This window comes from Zonotrichia leucophrys, chromosome 5 (assembly GCF_028769735.1).
Source record: "Zonotrichia leucophrys gambelii isolate GWCS_2022_RI chromosome 5, RI_Zleu_2.0, whole genome shotgun sequence".
Classification (NCBI taxonomy): Eukaryota; Metazoa; Chordata; class Aves; order Passeriformes; family Passerellidae; genus Zonotrichia; species Zonotrichia leucophrys.
The window spans coordinates 49,285,261-49,306,657 of NC_088175.1; the positions used below are offsets into that span (position 1 = coordinate 49,285,261).

The 21,397-nt window shown below is 42.8% G+C and overlaps 1 protein-coding gene across 1 annotated transcript in view; it reads left to right on the plus strand.

The window, feature by feature from the left end:
* The first annotated feature begins 872 nt into the window (after positions 1-872).
* Positions 873-21,397, plus strand: part of ABTB2 (ankyrin repeat and BTB domain containing 2) — a 111,701-nt gene continuing 91,176 nt past the window's right edge. The window contains exon 1 of the mRNA XM_064715456.1: positions 873-2,005. Coding sequence (XP_064571526.1) covers positions 1,144-2,005 — 862 coding nt within the window. The 5' untranslated portion in view covers positions 873-1,143. The remainder of the gene's footprint in view (positions 2,006-21,397) is intronic.

The window sequence follows — 21,397 nt, forward strand, 5'->3', positions numbered from 1 at the left end:
ACTCTGGAAATCAGGTATTGGAACTGATAATAGTTGGAAGCTGTATCTTGTAAGGAACATTACTGTGGAAAATATCTATTTTTATTTTTAGTCTGTAGTTAAGGACTGTGTAAGATCTGTCTTGACAGTACTTTTTGAAGTGAAAATGTCCTTTGTGAGAAGTTTTGAATGTACCCTCTTTAGGCTTCTACTCATACCCTATCATATATATCCTACAAACAGCGAGTATATGGCAGCAATAGACAGCAAAATTCAAAATCCGTGTGAACGAACAGATAAAAATGTCATCCTTTGGGCTGTGGTTTTGGGTTTTTACGCACTTTGTCACAGCGGCAGCATTATCAAGGACACGCACTCTTGCTTTATCGCATTTTCCTGGATCGGGGCCGTAAATAGCAGCGGGTTTAAGATCTTTTAAGGCTGCGTCCTGTAGGAAGATGCGCAGAGCGCGTTTTCAAGTTAAATTCCAGGGATTTGAGGACCCGAACCCGAAGCACAGCGAGACCCGCCGCTCCCCGCTGCGGCCGCGCGGGGGCGCGCTCGTCCCGCGCACCTCGGCGGGACGGGACGCGCTGGGCTGCTCCGCTCCCTCCGCTCCGCGGGCGGCTCCCGGCCCGAGCCCGCTTTGGGGGCACCCGCCGTGCCTCAAAGGCTCCCGTGGGGGGCTCCGGGCCCCGGGACCGCCCGCGCCATGCCCGGGCCGAGCGGCGACCCCCGCCCGCCGCCCCGCACGGTCTGCACGGGCCGCTCCCCGCGCCCTCCCTCGTCCCGCCTCCCGCCCCGCCCCTCTCGCGTGTGATTGGCCGGCCGCCGCCGCCGATTGGTGCTCGCCGCGCGCCTCATTTGCATGGTGCGGTGCGGAGCTCGCGGCGGAGCTGCAGCGGAGAAGTTGCGCCGGAGCCGCCGCCGAGCGCCCGTCCCGGCCAGTCCCGGCCGCCGCAGCCTCCGCGCCCTCCGCCGCCCCGGCCCGAGCGGGACATGGCTGAGCGCAGCCTCCCGCCGGGATGGAGGTAGCCGGGCCCTCGGGGAGGGCTCCCGCCCGCTGCGCTGCCAATCCTCCCGCGCCGCTCGGGGCTCGCTAGGGATCTGCCTCTGCCTCACCTTTCGCGCTTGCCGTGCCGCTTGGCTTAACCCGTCTTTCCTATGGCTGGGATATACAGCTCGACTCTGAAGACCCTGGAGGATTTAACTTTGGACTCTGGTTATGGGGCAGGGGATTCCTGCAGGTCCCTTAGTCTCTCTTCTTCCAAGTCCAACTCGCAAGCCTTCACCTCTTCTCAGCACAGAGGCAACTGGTGGTACTACTCGGGCTCCATGAACAGTAGGAATAACAGCTGGGACACCGTGAACACCGTGCTGCCGGAAGACCCCGAGGTCGCAGATATCTTCTCCAAGTGCCCTAAGCTGCCGGATCTGGAGGAGTACCCTTGGACCGATGAAGACATCGGCAGGATCCTGCGCAAAGGGAAGGGAGAGGGCCCGGGCAGGAGCTTTTCGCAGGAGGCTGTCAGGCGGCTCTCGCAGCTGCTGCGGCGCGCCCTGATCCGGGTGTCGCGGGAGGCTCAGCGGCTCAGCGTGATGCACTCCAAGTGCACCCGCTTCGAGGTGCAGAGCGCCATCAAACTCATCCAGAGCTGGGCCCTGGCCGAGAGCTGCGTGCTGGCCACCGTCAAGGCGCTCTCCCTGTACAGCATGAGCGCCGGCGATGGGCTCCGGAAAGGCAAATCCGCCCGCTGCGGCCTCACCTTCTCGGTGGGCAGGTTTTTCAGGTGGATGGTGGACACGAGGATCTCGGTGAGGATCCACGAGTACGCGGCCATCTCCCTAACCGCTTGCATGGAGAACCTGGTGGAAGAGATTAAGGCTAGGGTTTTGGCGAGTCAGAGCCCCGATGGTGGAGGGGAGATCTCGGCTGAAATCCTGGAGATGGTTATCAACAACGATGCGGAACTTTGGGGAGTGTTGCAACCTTACGAACACCTCATCTGTGGGAAAAACGCTAATGGTAAGATCCAGCTTTTACGGTCTGTTGTCTTCATACCAGCAAGCTTTACTGTAAAAGTCCTCGCTCTCTGTGGACTTGGGGTTTTTCTGGGTTTTCTTTGCATCTGGATTGCATCTTGGTCGCGGTTTATGTGTGCGTAAAGCAGGCATGACGGTCCTGCCAGGCAAGAATGATCCTGCTCTGTCCTTAAGATGTACCAGGTTATAACAGGCTGTGGGAAACCAAGCCCTGTTGTCCTAACAAACATCTGACTTTACACCAGCTGCTGTTTTGAGCATTTTCCCTCTAACTGGCGTGCAAATATGTTCTCTGTAACCCTAAGATGAAATATGCTTCACAAGCTGCTGTCCAGAAAGTACCACTGTATCTCTTTTAAACAAAATTTATCTTACAGCGAGTATCTTGTAGTTTTATCTTAAAGATGCTGTTACCACGTACAGCCTGGAGAGGGAAAACAGCATTAATCTTTTTTTTTCCTTTGCGGTAGTAAAATTCACTTTATGAGCAAAAACTTTGAACTTGTATACTTTGGAATTCCTTGTAACTCAGCAGAAACCTGTGGTGTCCTTTCCTGCCATAAACAAGGGCGCGTGTGCGAGCGTAGGACGGTGTCTCAGTGATGAGAATAACACAGTGTGAAGGTACTTACCGCTGCCATTTGTTTGGAAAGCAAAGTTTCCGAACACTTAAGCAGATAGAGGAATGTTGGCATCTTCTTACGGGAGCGAGGAGCAGTTTGGAAGGCTTAAGCCGTGACAGTTGTGTTAAGGAGCTGCACTGTTTGTTTTGCATTGTCACACTGAGGAATACCATATTTTTCCCATGGAAAATTCAGGGAAACGTCCAGTTTAGAAAAGTGTTTTGTGTACCACCCACGGTTTCATGACTTTTGCTGGCCTCTGTTACGGTCGACTATTCCATGCTTAATACGTTTGTGATTTAACTCTATAAAACCAAGGGGCTCTTCAAAAGGGAATCTCATAGCAAGAGAAGTAAAGGAGCTGTTTCGATTTGAGGGGGAAAAACCCTTTGAAGCTGTCAGAGATGGGCTGACTCACCTTCTCCTCCCTGGGTGCATTGATTTCCTGCAGTTTTTCCATACCCGGGCAATTCTGTTGTTCGGATCACGAGTAGGTGACTGCAGGGAGTTGTCCCCGTTGGGTCAGCATTACTAAACAGTTGAGAAATAAATGTGAAGAGCCTTTTGGATGTTCTCTTGGCTCTGCTCCAAGGCATAACTAAGTTTCAAGGTCAAACACAGACATCTACAAAAGCGCTTGGGTGATTAGAGAGGTATGAGGACGTGTCTGCCAAAACACTTGTCATTCTTCGTTTTTCACGGGAGTGTTTGTTTGCCACCAGCTCTGAGAAAAGGACTTGTTTCTCCTCCCTTGTTCCTTATTTAGGGAACCTGGAGTGAAGTATTTTGGTTCTGCGAACCTGAATGTAAATTTCAGCTCTTCTCGGTGCTTCTGCCGCACAGGTTCTGTGTGTAAAGTGAAGAGTTGGAGCCTCACTCAGCTTTTTTTCTTCTTTAGTCTGTTTCTTAGGAGAAATTTCCCTGGAAAAACTGCAGTGAGTGAATGGATGCTGGTGTTGAATGGGAAGAGGGGTGAGTGTGCAGGGAAATTCTTATAAATATTCAGAGCACCAAATGGTCAGTTATGATAACGCTCCTGCACAGTGGAAAGCCAAGCAGTCAGTGGCCACAGAAGGATTGGCTTCTGTTGCCTCTTTTGTTGTTCCTACCTTTCAGATCAATCCTGTCAATAATTGAATGCATTTTTTAAGTCTGGAAATTGAATAAAACCACACATGAAGGCATCCTGTGATTTCCTGTGACAGTCTGTCACTAGTGTTTTACCTGACACAAGTCAGTGAATCCTCTAAATGGCTTTTCTTGCAGTTGGAAGGCCACAAATGGTTTTATATGGATGCAAAAAAGCTTGAAATAACTTCTCTATTCTTCTCCCTGTAGGAATTGTAAATGAGTAGTATTCACATCATTCTGCACAGTGCTTTCAAATGATCTTGTCTTTTACATTAATTTAAATCTGAAGTAGATCTGGCAGTGGAATAACTGGATTTATTCCTGTTTAAGGAACAGGGAAACTTGCTTTACTGTCACTTTTGTTTCTTTCCTAGTAAAAGCATTTAGTGGAGCGCTGGTAAATTGCAAACTTGGGGGGTGTGTGTATGTTGGGTTTTGTTTTATAGCCCTGAGTTTGATGGCAGAGATAAAAAGCACTTAGAGGTTCAGTTCTAGCTCCAGTCAAGCATTGTAATCCCTGGATGAAATCCATGGCGCTGTCCTATGCAGAAGATTGCACGGGATTATCATAATGGACATTTCTGGCATTATGATCTATTGAATATCATTTTCATTATTAGATCAGGACAGCCTGCTGCTTTGGAGTCAAAGAAACAGTAACTAAATACATAAATCTTCCTAAATTCTCATGAGACTGAGGTTTAGACCTGTATTTCTTCAGTGACTAATCTCCCATCAAAGACCACAGTCCAGTCACTTGAAGCTTTGGAGGCTGAAAGAGCAATATTGTGTATTACAACAAATGTGTTTTAATCAACACCTGCTGTGTGAAGGGTAAAGTTAAAACTCTGTAAATGCTTAAGGGGGAATTCTAATATTATTTTTAAATAAATAATAATCAGTGGCTTGCTTGTTTATTTGCCCTTTTTGTGAAGCTGTTCTTTAATCAACTTTTTTGCTGCTTCTGTGAGCTGTTCTCTGCCCTCAGTGCGAGTTCTGACTCTGTGCTTGGGACTTGCTGGCTCTGCCTTGGAAGGAGGAGGAATGACCTGAGCCTGTGGCCCTGAGTTCTTAATGCCCCCAAGGGTAAGGTCTCCTTAGGCAGAGTTCAGGTGGGATGTTGCAAAAACAATGCAATGCTGGAAAGAAAATGAAACAAAAGCAGCAAAAAAGATAAGCAGCTACAGAACAATATAGCTAATGAAAGGTAAAGCAAGTGTAAATTGGAATGCAGGTTTTATTTTCTATTTTTATTTACATGGAAATCTGTATATGCAGTGGTGGAGAATGCACCCAGTGGTTTCACAGGGGTTTTGAGACACTCTAATTAGGAATATTAGTGTCTATTAATTGAAAATGCTAGAGAGAGAAGTTGAAATCTGAACTTACCTTGGGAATGTGATTCTTTTACTTGATCTGCCTGTGTTTGGTGTATGGTTCTTTAGGCTCTGAGCTGTCAGCACTGCAAATACATTTGGATATCATTGCCCTGTTAATTACAGCACTTGGGTTGTAGTGAACTCTCTGGTTATGGTCAGGCACTCCTCTGTCTGCCAGTCCACCTGCTGTGCTGTTTAATGCATCAGCACATCCCGGTGCTCTGGAGATAGAAGTGTTGACAGATGTTTTGCTAAAGGAAAAAAAAAAAAGGAGAGGGGGAGGGGTTGGAATTTAACCTGATAATGCTCTTTCTTCATGTACCTCTTAGCCCAAACACTTGAAGCTCTCCCTGGACAATCTAATACACAAATGAGTCTTGTGCTTTGCTCACCTGAGGATGAAGAAAAATAGAATCTGAAAGAATTCCACTTGTGTTTTGAGGTATTTTTCTTAGGAAGGGTTGAGGGGGGAAGTGTGTAACCTTTCCTCACAGTGTGAGGGAGTGGTTTGGATTCTATAAAATTAAACAAGGCATGAATTTTCTTCTCTCTAATATTTTATACTGACAAACCTTACCAAACATCAAAGATGGGCTTAGCATTCACTGTCACCAACCCTGTGTTCTTTTATATTTCACACTACAAGTTAAAAATTATAGCTGATTTTAACAGGATTTTTTAGAGCTCCACTGTGATGAAAATTCCTTTTTATACTTATCACATGATCTGAAGTAACTTTTTTATTTCTGCATAGTCATGGTACTGTATTGAAATGCAGCATGGGGGAAAAATAATGACATTTCAATAAGCAGAATGTCCTTTTGTTATCTGAGCTGAACAAACTGGTGTGCTCATCAAGAGCCTCATCAATTTTAATAAGCTACCAGCTCCACAAGTCTTCAGGAAAGCACTGCATGGTGGAAGAGGGGGGCATTTTGGGGAAAAGAGCTGCAAATGCAATCAATAAATGAATTTGAAGGGAAATACAGGATTCATATGGTGCTTCAGCAGGTACAATTACAAAGTGGCTTGTAAATTGTTTCAGAAAAAAATAATCAAGTAACTCTGTCTTCTGTGTTACTTTGTCTGAAGTAGGAGTTTGAAGCAATTTTGGGGATTTCTGGGCAGGAATTTGGTAACTTTTGTACACATTTCCATGTTGGGTGAGCTGGGTGTAGCTATGATCCTATTCCAACTTCGGCTTCATTCACCTCTGGACCCCCAGCCCACCTTGTGTGCTTCTACTCCTACACAGCCAAGAGCTTGGATTTCTATCCACAAACCCACAGGGACAAATTCTTTAAGCCTAAATATTAATGCTTGTACACACATGCTCTCCTCCCCTACAAAAAACAAACCACCAGGTGCATATCTGCAGATGTTTGTGTTTTTAATTGTGCATCTTATGTTAAAGTACAGAGCAAGTAGGGCTGACCTGCCTATTTTTTTTCCACTTTACTGTGTGTCTATATATATATTTTTAGTTTTAGTAAAGGAAAATTAATGATGTAATGATTCTGTCTTAAATTAATCCTTCACATTGCTGATATTGCCTCATGGCAATAAAATTTGTGTCCTTTCAGTAAAAGTGGTTAAAGAGCAAGTGCTGAAATGCCTCTGTCTGTTACTACCAGCAGCAAATGCTGCTGATGTTTAGATTTTTAGTGGAATCATTGTTGCTGGCAACTTAACCCCGTGAAACAGAGGAGTTGTGTCTCTTGGAGAGAAAACTGTGACCTTTTTGTCAAGGCTGAAATCTCTTGTTACTGCTAAAGTTTGAACCGAGCAAATATTGTTGGGGTCAGGACAGAATTTTATCCCTAAGTGACAACAGAGTTCTGGTGTTTGGTTCATTGATTAATTGATTTTCCAGGTGAAATATAAAGCTGATTTAGTTCAAAGATTAGCAGTGAACACGTGTGCAGTATATGGGGTGCTGTTACATGACTTTTGGTGTGTGTGAGAGCAGAAAATGAGAAATGAGCTCTAAATGTTGATATTATTAGTCATGAAAATGCAATGTGTTTAATGTACAGTCTTCTGATCCTGGAATAACTGGAATTAAAGTAGAGATCTTGCAGCTGATTTTGCTGAACTGAGCCACCAGAGTGGGGTTTTTTTCTCATGTACCCCATTGAATTTCTTATGTGATTTGAAACAGCAACTCACCTGGTCAAGGGAGGGTTGCTGATTGTCAATCAACTTCCATAACTGATCTATAGGATTATGGACATTGTCCCCATCCTTGAGATCAGCACTCATCCAGAACATGGATGTCATCTATATATATATTTTGGCTGTTTTGACATCTTAATCCACCCTAATTTGGAGTTATTCCAAAAATAACCAGTAGTAACAAAGAGTAGTGGTGAATTTTGAATACATTTTGTTCTATTAATGGGATTGAGATGAAACATCTTTTTACACTGAAAAATCTTGTTTGGGTACTAATGTTATTGCAATGTTTTCATGTTGTAATAATTTGTCTCTGCTGATATACATCATGTGATTCAATTACTCCAGTTAATGGTCCATTTAGAGCTTTCTTCATCTGTTTGATTTTTCTGTCCCTTTCCCCAGCTTGCTTTGTAATGGAGGGGTCTGCAACAACTCAAAGGAAATGTTTCAGTTTATGAAGTCCTCTGTTGCAGGAAACATAAGTAAAAGTGCTGGAAACATTTATTTACAATAAACAATTCCAAGTTGCAGGGTAGGATGGGTGAAGACTCAAACACTTAATTAACTGCAGAGAACGCCGAAGCTCCAAAGTGCCCGCTTGCACTTGGGAGCTTAAACCCAAAATCTTGGTGCTGAAGTAGAAGTAAATTGTTAAAAAACTCATTTTACAGCAATGCAAGAAAATGGAATAAGGCTAAAAGTGGTATTCGTCCTGTGATCTTCACTAAATAAGCTTGTTGTCCTTTCTTAAAGGCTAATGCATTTTACATTTCACTTTTTCTTGAGCAATTTGTCAGTTGTGCCAGCAGAATTAAACAGAGGAGAAACAGAGGCTTGTAAACACAATAAACCCACTGGATACTCTGCAGTGCCCAGTAAATCTCTCAGCTGTCTTAATTCTCCTGAATGTTTGGAAACAAGATGAAAATAATTCTCCATTTACATTTGAACTCTCACTTTGCATTTGGTCAGGGCTGAGCTTTACAGTCAGTGTATGTGGTCCTTATTTATAAACATTTCCTGTTGTTGGAGAATCAGGATTTTGCAAGCTGGACATTAAGGAAAACCTCTCCCCCCGATGAAATTTTGCCCCACCAGTAGACAGCAGGAGGAAATGTTCATTTGCTCATGTTGAACTATGAGAATTCAGGCTGATGAACAAAAGGATAAAACCAATTGAATTTCTGGTGCTCCCTTGTTTTATTGGGATTGACTTACGTGGTATTTTGATTCTTAGTGCCTAACATGACATTCCAATAAATCCAGACAAGCCTGAGGCACCAGTACATCCAGGACAGTGGTGGCTTCGTGCTTGCATTTACAAACTGGGGTCAAAGTACTTCAACAGAACTCTTGATTCTTTTCTGTACAGAAGAGCAGCTACATTTAAAAAACAAAGAACAAATATATATAAAAAACTGGTGGACCTTGTTGAGAGTCAGTTTAAGGGTTCCAAGCTGTGGATTTTTATGGGATACCAGGTTGGAAGGGACCTGAAGGATGACCTTTCAACCACATGAGTGAGGAGAGGCTTTGAAGTGGAGTTGCCTTGTTTGCATCACAGGACTTGTCCCAAGAAAGCAACAATAGAAAGAGGAAAGGTTTGTTCCTTTCACCCCCAACACATCCAGACTTGCCTCTGGCCCTGGGTCACAAGCCAGGCAGGATCTGTGAGCTCAGCCTGCTCCTTGGGAAGGGTTGGGATACAGCAGGTGACCTGCTGAGCTTGGCAAGGCAGAGGTGGCTTTGTCAAACCCTAATTCAGGTGTCTGCCTGCCAGGGTGGTGAGCTTGGGACATGTGGGATGGAATTAATGACATGGAAGTAACTTCTGAGGAAAGGGGATGATGTGACTGCTGTGCTCTTCAGGAGGGAATGCTAAGGATTGAAGTTAAATGGAATTCCGAGCTGTAAAATCCTTCTCTTTTAAAACCTACTTGTTATGTGGTACTTGCAGGTGAAAACCCCTTGGAATTGTAAACTTCCTCCTCCTCATGTGCTCAAAACCTGTTCCTTAATGCTGTGATTCCTGGTTGGGCTGATGCTGTTGAGGAGCTCCTCTATGGGGCAGGGGTTTGGGTTGGTCTGTGCTGTAATTTTATGTGAAGCATTTCTCTGAAATTGCCCCTCAGCAGAGCCCGAGGTGCTGGGCTGCAACCTGGGAGCATCATTAAATTGGGTCTGAGGGATGGTTTGGTGCTCTTGGTGTGGCTTTGACCCAGACACTCAGAGGTCACTTGTACACCCGAGCACTTGTCAGTCTTGTTCTGGTTGTTTAATTATTACACATGGACCATCTCTTTCTTAAAACCTGTTTGATGTTCACATCATGTTGTACTTGACCTGCTTCAAGTCTGAATTGAGCAAAATGCCAGAGCAATCTGTCATGAGGCTGCATTTGGCTCTCCCCGTCCAAAAATTAGAAAGCCTTGACATAAGCCAAAAAAAAAAAAAAAAACAAAAAGGGGGAAAATGTACTTAAACAATTCCTGTAGTTTTTGTGTAGTGACACTAAAATGCTTGAGATGATGAAGAGTGTTTGTGGTAGAATCCTGGGGTAGAGACAAAGAACTGAAGCCAAATAAACATTTCAGAGCAGCTTTTCAGTTTGTGGATGTAGATTTATAACAACTGATAAATTTGCTGTGGGGCTGTGCAAGATCAAAGTAAAAGTTGTTTATGATCTTTTGGGGATGAGAGGAAAGGAACACTACAGAAGACATAATCTGCTTGTTCCATTCTGCAGTGTTTATAACATCACAGTCCATGCTGGATACTTCTGTCACTTTAATTTCTATCCCAATCTGGAGTTTTTGCTTGGGTCCTGGAGAATAAAGAAAAAAAATAAAACTCTGTTTATGCTGGGACTTATACATTAAAAAGATAAGCATGCAGAGGCATAATTATCTATTATTTTTTGATGCTATATAGCTCTGGTTTTTTTCCTCATTAGTTCCAAGATGACAGTGAATAGATTTTCTTCTAATATTTACATTTTATTGTTTGTGAATCAAGCACACTACTATTGGAGCTGAAGGACAAGAGTTGAATATTGGCAGACAGTTAAAGTAGGGAATTGGGCCAGTTTTGCTTCATATTTATTCTTCAGACTATTTGGGGTTTTGATGTTTTACTAGAATTTAGTAGAAGTCAGTTTCTTGTTTATTTTGTTTAAATGACGACTCAGTACTCCAGGCAGCTCTGCCTCATATCAGGTGAAAGCAAAACCCAGGGTTTTGAGCTGCTTTTAGGCAGTTCACTCATCTTTATCTTTGATTCCCCTTACAAGCGGTTGTGAGGTTCCTTTTTATTTCTTTTCTCAGTTTTTGTGCAATTTCCTGAGATAACACCACAGGCCTAACCAAAACCTTAGGGATGGGTGTTTGTTGTAATAATATGAGAGATAACATATAATGAAACATATTTCCTCTGAGGGGGTGGATATAAGTTCTTTTGAATTGCACATTGAATTTCTGCTCTTTGGTTGAATGTTATCTTCATTCTAGCCCCCCACCCTGTTTTGTGCTCAGCTTGTACTGGCGACTTTGTTTAGTCTAGAGATCATAAAAATGTCTCTTGAGCTGCATTGATACAATTTTATTACTATGTTAGTGTAGTTTCTGGTACTTTTGAGCTGTTATATGAATTTTATAATGTGTCTGTGGATATTTGCACTGTAGGGACAGTTGGACTTAGAGTGGAGGGAAGAAGGTGAAAAACTATAATGGTAGTAACCAATTAATAATCTTTATTGTTGTTTTTAATAAGCAATGTCATTCTATTGTCACTATATAAAGACTTTTAAAGCTTTCCCCACCCAGGAAGTGTTATGAAAATTTCTGTTATGCTTTGTCAGCGTATGTTGAAACTTTGGCTTGAATGGATGTCAGTTTTGTTCAAACCTGAAGTAAGATCAGGAGATTTGTCAGAGTTGTTGTCAATGACCTGCTGCTGAAAGAAGCTCAGAGTCCATGCAGGAAGTGCTGCTTACTTTGAAGTTTAACCTTGCTGCAGCCTAAGGAATAATTTCCACTTCTTTAATAGATATTGGTCAATTTTTGCTTAGCAGAAAAGACCGGATCCTTTCTAAAGCAGTTGCCTGGGTTCACAATTGCTTGGATTGAGGCCACATGTTTGTCTGAGGTGGTTTTGTTTTAGTGCTTTGTAATAAACTTAAAGGATTTACACCTTGAGGTGGGAGAAGCTTTGGCTTTGGTGACTATTTCTTCCATGGAAAACCTGGATTGGGGGATTTAAAGCATCTGTGACCTGAGGTAGTTTTGTAGCTGTGCTGGTGAGTAGGTGACTGGTAGGTTTTTTGTTAATCTTGTTATTTTGTTGATGTTAATATTATTTGGAAAAGTGTATCCATTCTCCAGCTCCATTCTCTAAGGTCAATACCAGATGCAGAATCTCCTATTAAAGTCATTCAAGGAAGATTCATGCTCAACATTTCTCCATGGAAAGCAACCTTGGAATTGTTTCTGACATTTCTTCCCTGTGTGTGTAATTCTGTGGCTCATGTTTTTGTAGGAGACATGTGGAAATGCAGTTTTCACCACAGTTATTTTGTGGGATGATGTATGTGCTACACGTTTATAAAGTTGGGGAGGGGGCTGTCTTGCTTTGTTTTCAAACAGTTGAGGTGACCTGTGACCTGCTGGAATTGAGTGATTAAACTCTGAATTTTCTTGTATCTCCACAGCAGTTCAAAATATTCAAAATTCTCCTGTTATAGTGTGATGATGTATAAGCAAGGCTGTGTGATTGTGGTTTTTCACGTTCACTGCAGAAGGCCAGAGCTCCCCTAAGGCAAGCACAACTTATAAATGAAAATGAATATAATTTATTAGCATGCAGGTAACCCTTGCCACACAGCCAAGACTTAGATAATTCTTATGTTATGGCAGAAGATACTGAGCTGGCACGGGGCATTTGGCCTTGCACCATCTGCAAAGCCCGCACTCCAATTTTCTGCTGTTGCCATGGGCTGCAGACTCAGACAGGAAATCATGGTAGGATGGGAAAGGCTCCAAAATACACACAGCCTGTATAAGGTTTGCAGTTAAAAGGGACTTTGAGAGAACAGGCTATCTGTTCTGCTCACCAGGCAGGGAGAAGCAAAGCTGCCTTGTGTGTGCCCGCGTGCTTTAAATGTCCTGGTATGTTTTATACGCTCATTTTTTTAAAAGCTGGAATTTTTTCCACGTAAAGTAACGTGCAGAACTTCAAATGATCCATTGATGTACGAGGGGCCTGATTCAGCCCTGGCTTAATTGCTCGTGCTGGGCTGAAAGTGGAGGAGAAAGGAGTAACCACATGGAGCTTGGAGCATGTGAGGCAGAGGAGGAGCCCCTGTCTCCCCTACCCAGGGACTCATTTTGGGGGTTTAGTTCTATATTCAGGGAGCAAGGCTTGGGTTCTGTGCAGCTATGGGAGGCTACGTGTGTATGGCCCATCAAGTGACAGGGATGCAGAAGGTGCTTGGTTAGTGGAGCTGGGTCGCTTTCTAGCCCTGGGTAGATCACAGGGTCAGAGTTATTAATGCATTTTCCTTGAGCTGTAGGTTAAAATAGGCAATACTGGGGTGATTTGCTTTGGAGAGCAAACAGTTTTATCATCTGCCTATGAGAGATAAGCACAATAATCTGTGTGTAATGAACTGCACAGTCTGCAGAGCTTCCAGTGTGTCTGAAGTGTAGTGTAGGACTGGTCAGCTTATGCTGCCTTGACAGATGGGGGAAAGGATAATTTCTCCAGCAGTTCCTAATTTAATTTTAGTAAAGGAGATACTCCTTGACTAAAATTTCCAGCAAATCCACACTGAGCATCGTGCTTGGGAGGCATTCTGGACAGACAGAACAGGAGCTCAGCATACTTCTTGTGGTAAAAACCTGCTTTAAAACTTTCTCTCCAAGGCCCATCTGTGGTTAATTCTGACTGAAGGGAGCCATATAAGAGGGTGGTTTGTTCACCGGGCATTTTCCAGTTTGGCTTGTGTATGTAGTGCCTCTCCAGCTGCTTGGAAGAATGGAGCTGTGACCAGGAGTAAGGTGAGGTCTGTGTGTTGCACTGCCAAATATTGCTGGATGCACTGGTGATGTATTTGTCAAGAATGAAACTGGAGCTACCAATTAATCTCATTAGAAATTAAAAACTTCAGTAGGGTTTAACCCTGGGCCTGGGATCAGCGACTGAGGCAGTTTATTTAATGACCCTGCATCTTCCAATAACTGCTGCCTTTTTATGTGCAATATAATGTCAGAAAGATTTGCTGCTTTTCCTTTTTGATTTTATTTAAATCTGACGGGAGACAGTGTTCAAATGGCAGACTGTCTCAGCCAAGCCATCTGCCTGAGCCCTCAGCAGCGCATTGTATTCCTGAAAGAGCATTCTAGGGAAACATCCCAATTCTGAAAAGTTTGAGCTGATTCTACATTAAAAGAAGTGATCCAAAAAGCTGCTGGTGATTTACATGTGAACACTGCCAAGTATTTCTCTGATGAGAGAGCATAACAAAGGAGTGCTCGAGTGGTTGAGTAAGGCTGATTGGAACAATCTGTTGTGGGCTACAGCTCTTTCTGATGCTCCACAATGGTGAGAAGCTACTGTCACTCGTATTTTCTATCTGTATTTTGCTTAGAGGTACGAGATCTTTTGTTGTCAGGTCCCTCGAGCCAGTTGAGGGGGGGAGAGACAATATTTCTTGCTTTAAAATATTCATGGAGCTTGCATGGGCTGGCTTCAGCTGACTTTGTCACCCAGAGTGATTTCTAGAAGAGACAGAGAAGTTGTATTTGATTCATCTTAATTAGGGCTTGATAGACACATTCTAATTTGACTTCTGGATCTGAATATGGATCTGCATTAATAGTCAACTGCTCTTCTAACCTTGCTTTTTGTTCTCAGCTGTTACTGAGGAGTTTGCTCAGGGAATAGCTGGAAGAATGTGTAGTATTTGTTGTGTGGACAGTTCATCTGAGGACACTTTTCTGATGTTCAGGGACAGCAGGTTATTCTCTGGGCTTGTTCTGTGATGAACAGCATGAGCTTTAGGACACTCGTGTGGGAGTGATTTCTTCTACTTTTTTTGTGATTTGCTGTTGAAATGAGGCAGGTCACATAAAGCAGCTGCTTATTTTGGAACAAAATCAGCATAACACATTAAAGAACTCATTAATCACTTAGCTTGACCTTCATTTATTATTTAAAAAAACTTATTGCATCTCTTGTACATTTTGAAATGCCTGGGATCCTAAGACATATGTTGTCTATTCAGATCTATAGGTTAAGCGCATCAAATAGTTATAATAGGGAGTAAAACCAAAACAGATTCCTGTTTAATTATTGGCTCTCCTGTTATTCATTTTTAGGAGTGGGAGGTGGCTGTATAAGTACCTGCACAAAGAACTGCTCTGAACTCTCCTCTTGTGTAAATTTTTGTCCTGGGATAGTGGCTTCTTCCCTTTGTTCAGTTTTGCTAACACAAAACACTTCACTTTCCTGTAAGTCTTTCAGTGCATTAACCAGCTTCTGCATCTCCTCTCCCCTCAAAAATCCCAGTGCTTATTTTACAGCAGGACTTATTCTGTTGTTAAAACCCCAATTTCCTTGGGGATGTCTTTCTTAAATATCCCATGTAGTCCTAATGGTATGAGAAGAACTTACTACATTATAATAACGTTAACTTGTTACAGAGTTGGGTTTTTTTGAGGAGTGGGAGTAAATGGATCAACCATTAAAACCTAGATTAGTTTTGAGACAGAGGAAGGGAGCATTAGATTTGGTCAGAAACCTGCTCTTTAATTGTCTAATAATACAATTGTTTGTTCCTGCAAGCCAAAATGGGATCATAAGCACGGGACCAAGCTTCTATTCAGCCTTTAAGGAGGGTACTCAAGCAGCATTTTCATTTTATTGGGAGGGTACAGTCAGGTTTGTGTGGTCATTAATATATAGGAGTTCATAAAACTGGCAGCCTTAATTGGATAGAAGGGTTAGTAAAGCATGAGGTGAACCAGAATGAGATCTCTTGGGGTCTGAGTTGTGCCTCCTCTTAAAATACGCATGGCTTGGCACAGTGAGTAGCTGGGGCTGAGAGCAGAGTAGTATTAATTTTGTTTGAATAATGGCATTCATGTGCCTATGCTAATGAGTGTGTTCTGCTGCCTGTCCTGCAGATTGTGGACTGGACTCTGAGCTTATTTCACATCTCTAGTGCTTATTTCACATCTTTAATGGCTTCCTTCTGCAACAGAGCCTGTCTTGATTCGCAGTGATGTAATGGATCAGAACCTGACCTTGCTGCACTGCTTTTCCCACAACTGTTGTGCAGCAATCACACAGCTGTTCACTGATTATTATTATTTTTTTCCAATTGGCTTCTTTGGGATACATTATTCTTTGGCCTCAGCTTCCTAATGCAAGTCATCAGCCACTCTTTGGTAACAGCATGCAGGCAGTGCAGGCAGTGGTGTTGAAGGCTTTAAGTATTGCTGAAGTGTTTGGGTCTGCTCTAAACGTTGAATGAATATTAGGTTTATTTTTATTGGTGGGGAATTATGTGCTTCCTTTGCCCCTCTCTTTTCCTCAGCTTATGACAAGCTAAGACAAAAGCAGTATTTAATAAAGGAGTGAGATGTTTCAAATAGAAATATCTCGTAGGCTTCTTTTCCCAATAATGTCATGGATATGTGCTCTGTTACATTCAGCATTAGGGAAGTTGCCTGGACTAGCAGTTCAATGTGTTTTGGGGTTTGTGTTTTTAGGGGATTTTTCAAGTATTTGTGATTAATTGTGAAAGCATTGTGAGCTGATAAATAAAAGCTGAGAAAGGGTGGGAGGAGGAATATATATCAATACTTCACAAGCTGGAAATCTCAGCTGCAGTGCACCTCAGAATCACTGAAATGCTGGTTAGGATTTGCTCCTGGAGGTTGTTGAGTCCCTTTCCACTTCTGGTTGGACTCCTGCCAGAACTAGATCAGCTGAGTGATGGTTTTGTATCTCTAAATCTTGGAAACACCCCTGTGGTAGATGTCACAGCCTTGCTGAGCAACCTGCTCACTTTTTTAGTGAAGATGTTTCTCCTGATGTCCAGCATGAGGCTCTTAACTCTCGTTTGTGCCAGTGCCCATCATGTGCTGCTTCACAGAAGAATTTGACTCCGTAAATTTTCTAGCCACCCTTCAGGTAGTTTGTAGGTGCTTTTTAAATTGGCCTTTAGTGTCCTCAAAGCCAGACTCTACAAGCCCAGCTCCTCTACCCTCACAATTTCCAGGAGAGACCATCTGGTCTGTCTGCAGTTTAACCATGTCCCACTTGAAGTGGGGAGTCTAAAATTGTGTTCCCCACAAACCTGCTGAGGCTGCTCCTGAAGGGATTGAGCAAGCTGGACCTCGGGATCAGCTGCTGTTCTCTGACCATTATCAGTACATTGTATTGTGTGGTTTGCTCTCATCTCTGCCTCACCCTGACTGCAGGAGACCTTTCAGGTTGGAAAGTGCTGCTGATCTATGTTGTTGAGGCTGTGACTTTTTGAGGTGGAAAAAGAGAAGTTTCAAATGTAGACTTTTCATTCTGTTGAGCAAGAAACTCAGAGGGCCCTTTGGAGTTTCCATAGAGAAATGACTTCATTTCATGACTGGGATGCTTGCTGCCACAAGCAGGGGTTCTTGAGTTCCTTTGTACCCATTGGTACAGTCAAAGCTATTTCTGATGTATAAAAAACCAAAATGAAACAAAAATGAAAAAGCCACTGCATCTCCAAACCACCAAAAAACTCCCCAAAAAGTCTGGCAAAATCAAACCAACAAAAATCCTTAAGTCTTCTGTGTGGCAATTGAATATTATGGTTTTTTTGCAAACTCACCTGAGTTACAGCTATTGCAGTGTGTGAGAATATCGGTGTTTTCACTGTCCAGACACCTTCAAAACCAAGGGTTTGAAGTCTGGCTGTGAGTCTGTTTCTGCCCGAGATCTGGTCTCAGGTTTCAGTGCTTGTTTTCTTTCTCCTTTCCTTTCCTGTACCCCCAACCAGAGTTGAAGGCACAACTTGCCTGATGATTTTAAGCTTAGAAGATGGTAAAGAAGGTTACAGCAGACTCTCTTTTGTAATTCTTCATCCCTGGCTGCCCTTTCTAAATTTGCAGTCAGTTACATGAATGCTGCCTCCATGTTCTTGGAGAATTGAGGCACTCTGTGCAACTGGAGAAGTGAGAAACAAATATTTTTGTTTCTCTACCCACTGCATTGTGGAGCTTTCACAAAAAACCAAAGGCTCATTCAACATCTCTTTGGAAAAATGTGGCTCTAAACACTGCTTGCCCAGGAAAACAGGTATGGGATTATGTTGTAGTTTTACATAACCCTTAAAAACATAACGTCACCACCAAAAATTACAGACCAATAATATTAAAGCAAGCAGTTGAAGAGGATTCTATTTCAATTAAAATAGCAATGCTGGTGACTGGGCAACTTTCAATGTAGCCACACTGCTTGTCTTCCAACTTTCATTTATTTTACTTCTAAGGTTATAAACTTTGGGAGAGAGACGGGGATGGAGACTGTGACACTGAAAGTTATTCTGTCTTAACTTGCTCAGCTCTTGAACAAAGCTCCTAAATCTCGAGCTTTTGAGGTAATTAGTACAAACAACTGATAAGAGTTGTAACTTTTTCTCCTGTGGAAAAGTTGAGCTTGTGCTGAACCCTTCCTTGAAGAGGCTGGATCCCATCAGCCAGCAGTGCCATTCCTGGATGCAGGCTTCCCTCAGAGGAATGGAAGATGGAAAAAGAGTAGAGACTTCTTTTTTTACATAATTAAAAACTCTGGAAAATGTCAGGAGAGATAATGCTGACTAATGAGGGTATAGACTGCAAATATTGGTATATCCCAGAAAATGGTGTTCTCCTGTCTGGGGCAGTAGAACTAAATTGGGTTTGGTAGTAGCAAGAGGGAAGTGCACACAAATTCATGTCTGTCTTGCTCTAATTGTATTAAACCCCCTGTGAAATTGCTACCCAGAAATGACCTCACCAAGGCTGTTTGCTCAAGCTCTTGGCAATCAGTTTTGAATACTTAATGCAGTAGCCAGAAAACAGCAAAAAACCCCCCCATGTGCTAGAGAATGAGTGAGATGGTGGTGTCCCTTACACCAAAATGCTCTGTAATTCTTCTCTGCTTTCAGCTGAAAAAAATAATTAAAATAGTATTTTAATGTTGCATTTATTAGTTACACCCTGCCATGTGAAATCCAAAGAAATGGCTCTGTGTAGATGCTAAAAATGCCGAGGTTAACTGTGTTCCAACATTTCATATTAATCTGAGTAACTGTAGTGGGCTACTTAAATACAAACATGGGGGGGAAAAATCTTGCACTACCCTTATTGCCAGTGAGATTTTGAATTTAGGTAATTTCATGCATGCAGAGGTAGACTTTATTTTTCCTTCATCAGCTAAAATAACAATAAAGCCCAACTTGGTATATTTATTTAATGAAACACAGGATCCCTGCCCTGATGGTTTTAATCAGTCCCCTCGCTATGTGGTAATTAGGGGTTCTCTCCCGTGGTTCTGTTTTTACTTAACTTTCAGAATGTGCAGCCAGTTTAAGTTTCGAGAGATACTTGCAGCTAAATGTTGCCTCATTTACATGTGGATTATCCGGAGGGGACCCTTAAACGCGCACTCACGTTACAGAAATGCAGCCCCTTTCAGCACTTTCTCATTCAGGGAGCAGCGTTCTCCAGGAAAATGTTATCTTTTGTCAGGAACTAATTCATTCCACTCGGGGGATGTGACCAGCCCTTTGATTCCTCACACACACGAGGATTCAGAAGCTGGAGGTGGCTCAGAGCCAGGTTTGCCTGTGTCCCGATGGATGCAGCTCTGCTAATTCAGGAGAGCATCCCTGGAATCAGGTTCGGGCTGTGCATCTGTCACAGGCGAGCCCTGTATTAAACACAGGGCGAGAAATGGGCTTTGCCTGACCAGACACAGCCTGTCAATGCTTCTCATCTTTGTTTAATAACCAGATCCCTTCGAGGGACCTGAGAAGTGTTGTATTTGTGCCTCTAACTGTGCAGCTGGGTGCCATTTGTTCCTGGCAGCTACGGAATCGCTGGAGACGTGAGGAAGTAGAGCAAATACAGAGTATTTAAAGCTCTCTAAAACAGCTTCCCTGCATAATGTGTGATGTTAAAATACTAGGTGGCAGTTTGGGCCGGTGTAAAAGTTTTATTGGTGTGAGTTTGAGCCAGCCACATTATTCAGGAAGCCACTACTGAGCTCTCAAGTCATCTGAAACGTGTGCTAGTAAAACCCTTTTTATAAAGCAATACAACCCCATGCAAGCTCTCCGTGTAACTCGTCATCTCTGTCCTGGGATTTAGCTGGTGGGATGTTTGGACTGCTGGTTTGTACAGGTACTCTGCTTGTAAATCCAGACAGGAGTGAGCTTCTCCCAGTCCCAGGATTCTGGAGAAACCACCTCTGCACTGTTCTGAAAGCTATTAATTAAACTTTGCTCATTGCAGAACTGAGCCCTGCTGCTGGTTAATTCCCTCCCCAAGTATTAGGAGGGAATTTGTAAAGTTTTATCCAGCACACCACGTACTTCCATGTTTTTGATCCTACTGCAGTTGTATCTGGACAAATATTGAAAAGCCTTCCCAACAACATGAAGTCTCTTCTTTTTATCTCAGAATAAATTAATCTGAGACTAGATTAACAGGAGATTAAAGCATTTGAGGTGCAAATACAAGTGAGTATCTGGAGAGACTGGGTGTCAGAGCTGGGACAAGTGGTACAGGAGCATTGCTCCCCAGATGTGGATATACCCCTGACTGGTTCCAAAGCTCCTGTGCCACAAATACCCCCCTGCTCCCATTCTTGGGAATACTGATAATTGCGAAATACCCTCATAGCAGAAATGCAGTGTTAGGATGAAGGTCTCTTGTGTTCTGAAGGCAGTGGGATCTCTTGTTATTTGTCTAAAAAGCTGTTCAGATTCTGAGCTAAATAGGTCTTTCCAGGCTTCTTCACTCACGTCTTTGATCTGGTTTGGCACTTTTCTCTTTCATTCTGTTGTAATTTTTTCTTTGCCGCTCAGCTGCTCTTAATCACAACAGCTCATGAATTTGGGTACATAGCTTAGCTCTGACTTTGAGGGGGTTCATCTTTACATTTTTATCATAAATAACAAACCCAAGAAACTGGCAATGTGCTTTAAACAATTTCAGTAGGAAGGCTTGTTGTGATGCATCGTAAGAAAGCTGTTTCACTGGAACCAGCAACAGTCTATTAACAGCAGCTTAAGTTTAAACTTACACTTATTGCCCACAAAAAACCCTCATGCACTTAAAGCAAAGGTAATTTTCTGGTGGGAAGAAGACACAGATACATAAGTAATATGGTTGTGGAAGAGCTGTGTGTGAGTACTGTGGTTTGGAAACCAAGCAGGAGGTGGAGATTGCAAAACAAATTGCTCAGAATTCTTCCTTCATTCTCCTCACAAAAAAAAAAAAAAGGAAGGATGACCAAGAATGAGAATTATGACCAAGCAGCAGGGAACCCAGCACTGAATGGATTTACTGTAATAGTAGTACACTGTAGTTACTTCTGTAGTAGAATCCTGTGAAGAGCCTGTAGGTGACTGGAGGACTAGGGGTGTCCCCTGCTTTCATGAGGGATCAAATATTATTCCTGCTTTTATGTTGATTGGCCTGGATGCAGTTGAAATATTTGAAATATTTGCAAATCTCTCCAGGTTTGTCCATGTTATTTCTAGGGAATGTAGCAGTGGATGGAACACTGTGGGTGAATAAACATGACAAGATTTAAAAAATGGGATCTGTATTCACTGCTGGGGTTGTTCTGTGGGAAAAGGAAAACTAATCCCTTTGGGGACAAAAGGAAAAGGAAAGCAGATCCCTTTATGAAAATAAAGACGTTTATGGGATAGATTTTTTTTTTGTACTTTATATACCTTTTTATTTTTTCAGCAAGGCCTGACTTTATTTAAGCTGAATATTGATGCTAGTATGGCACCCTACCCATTGATGT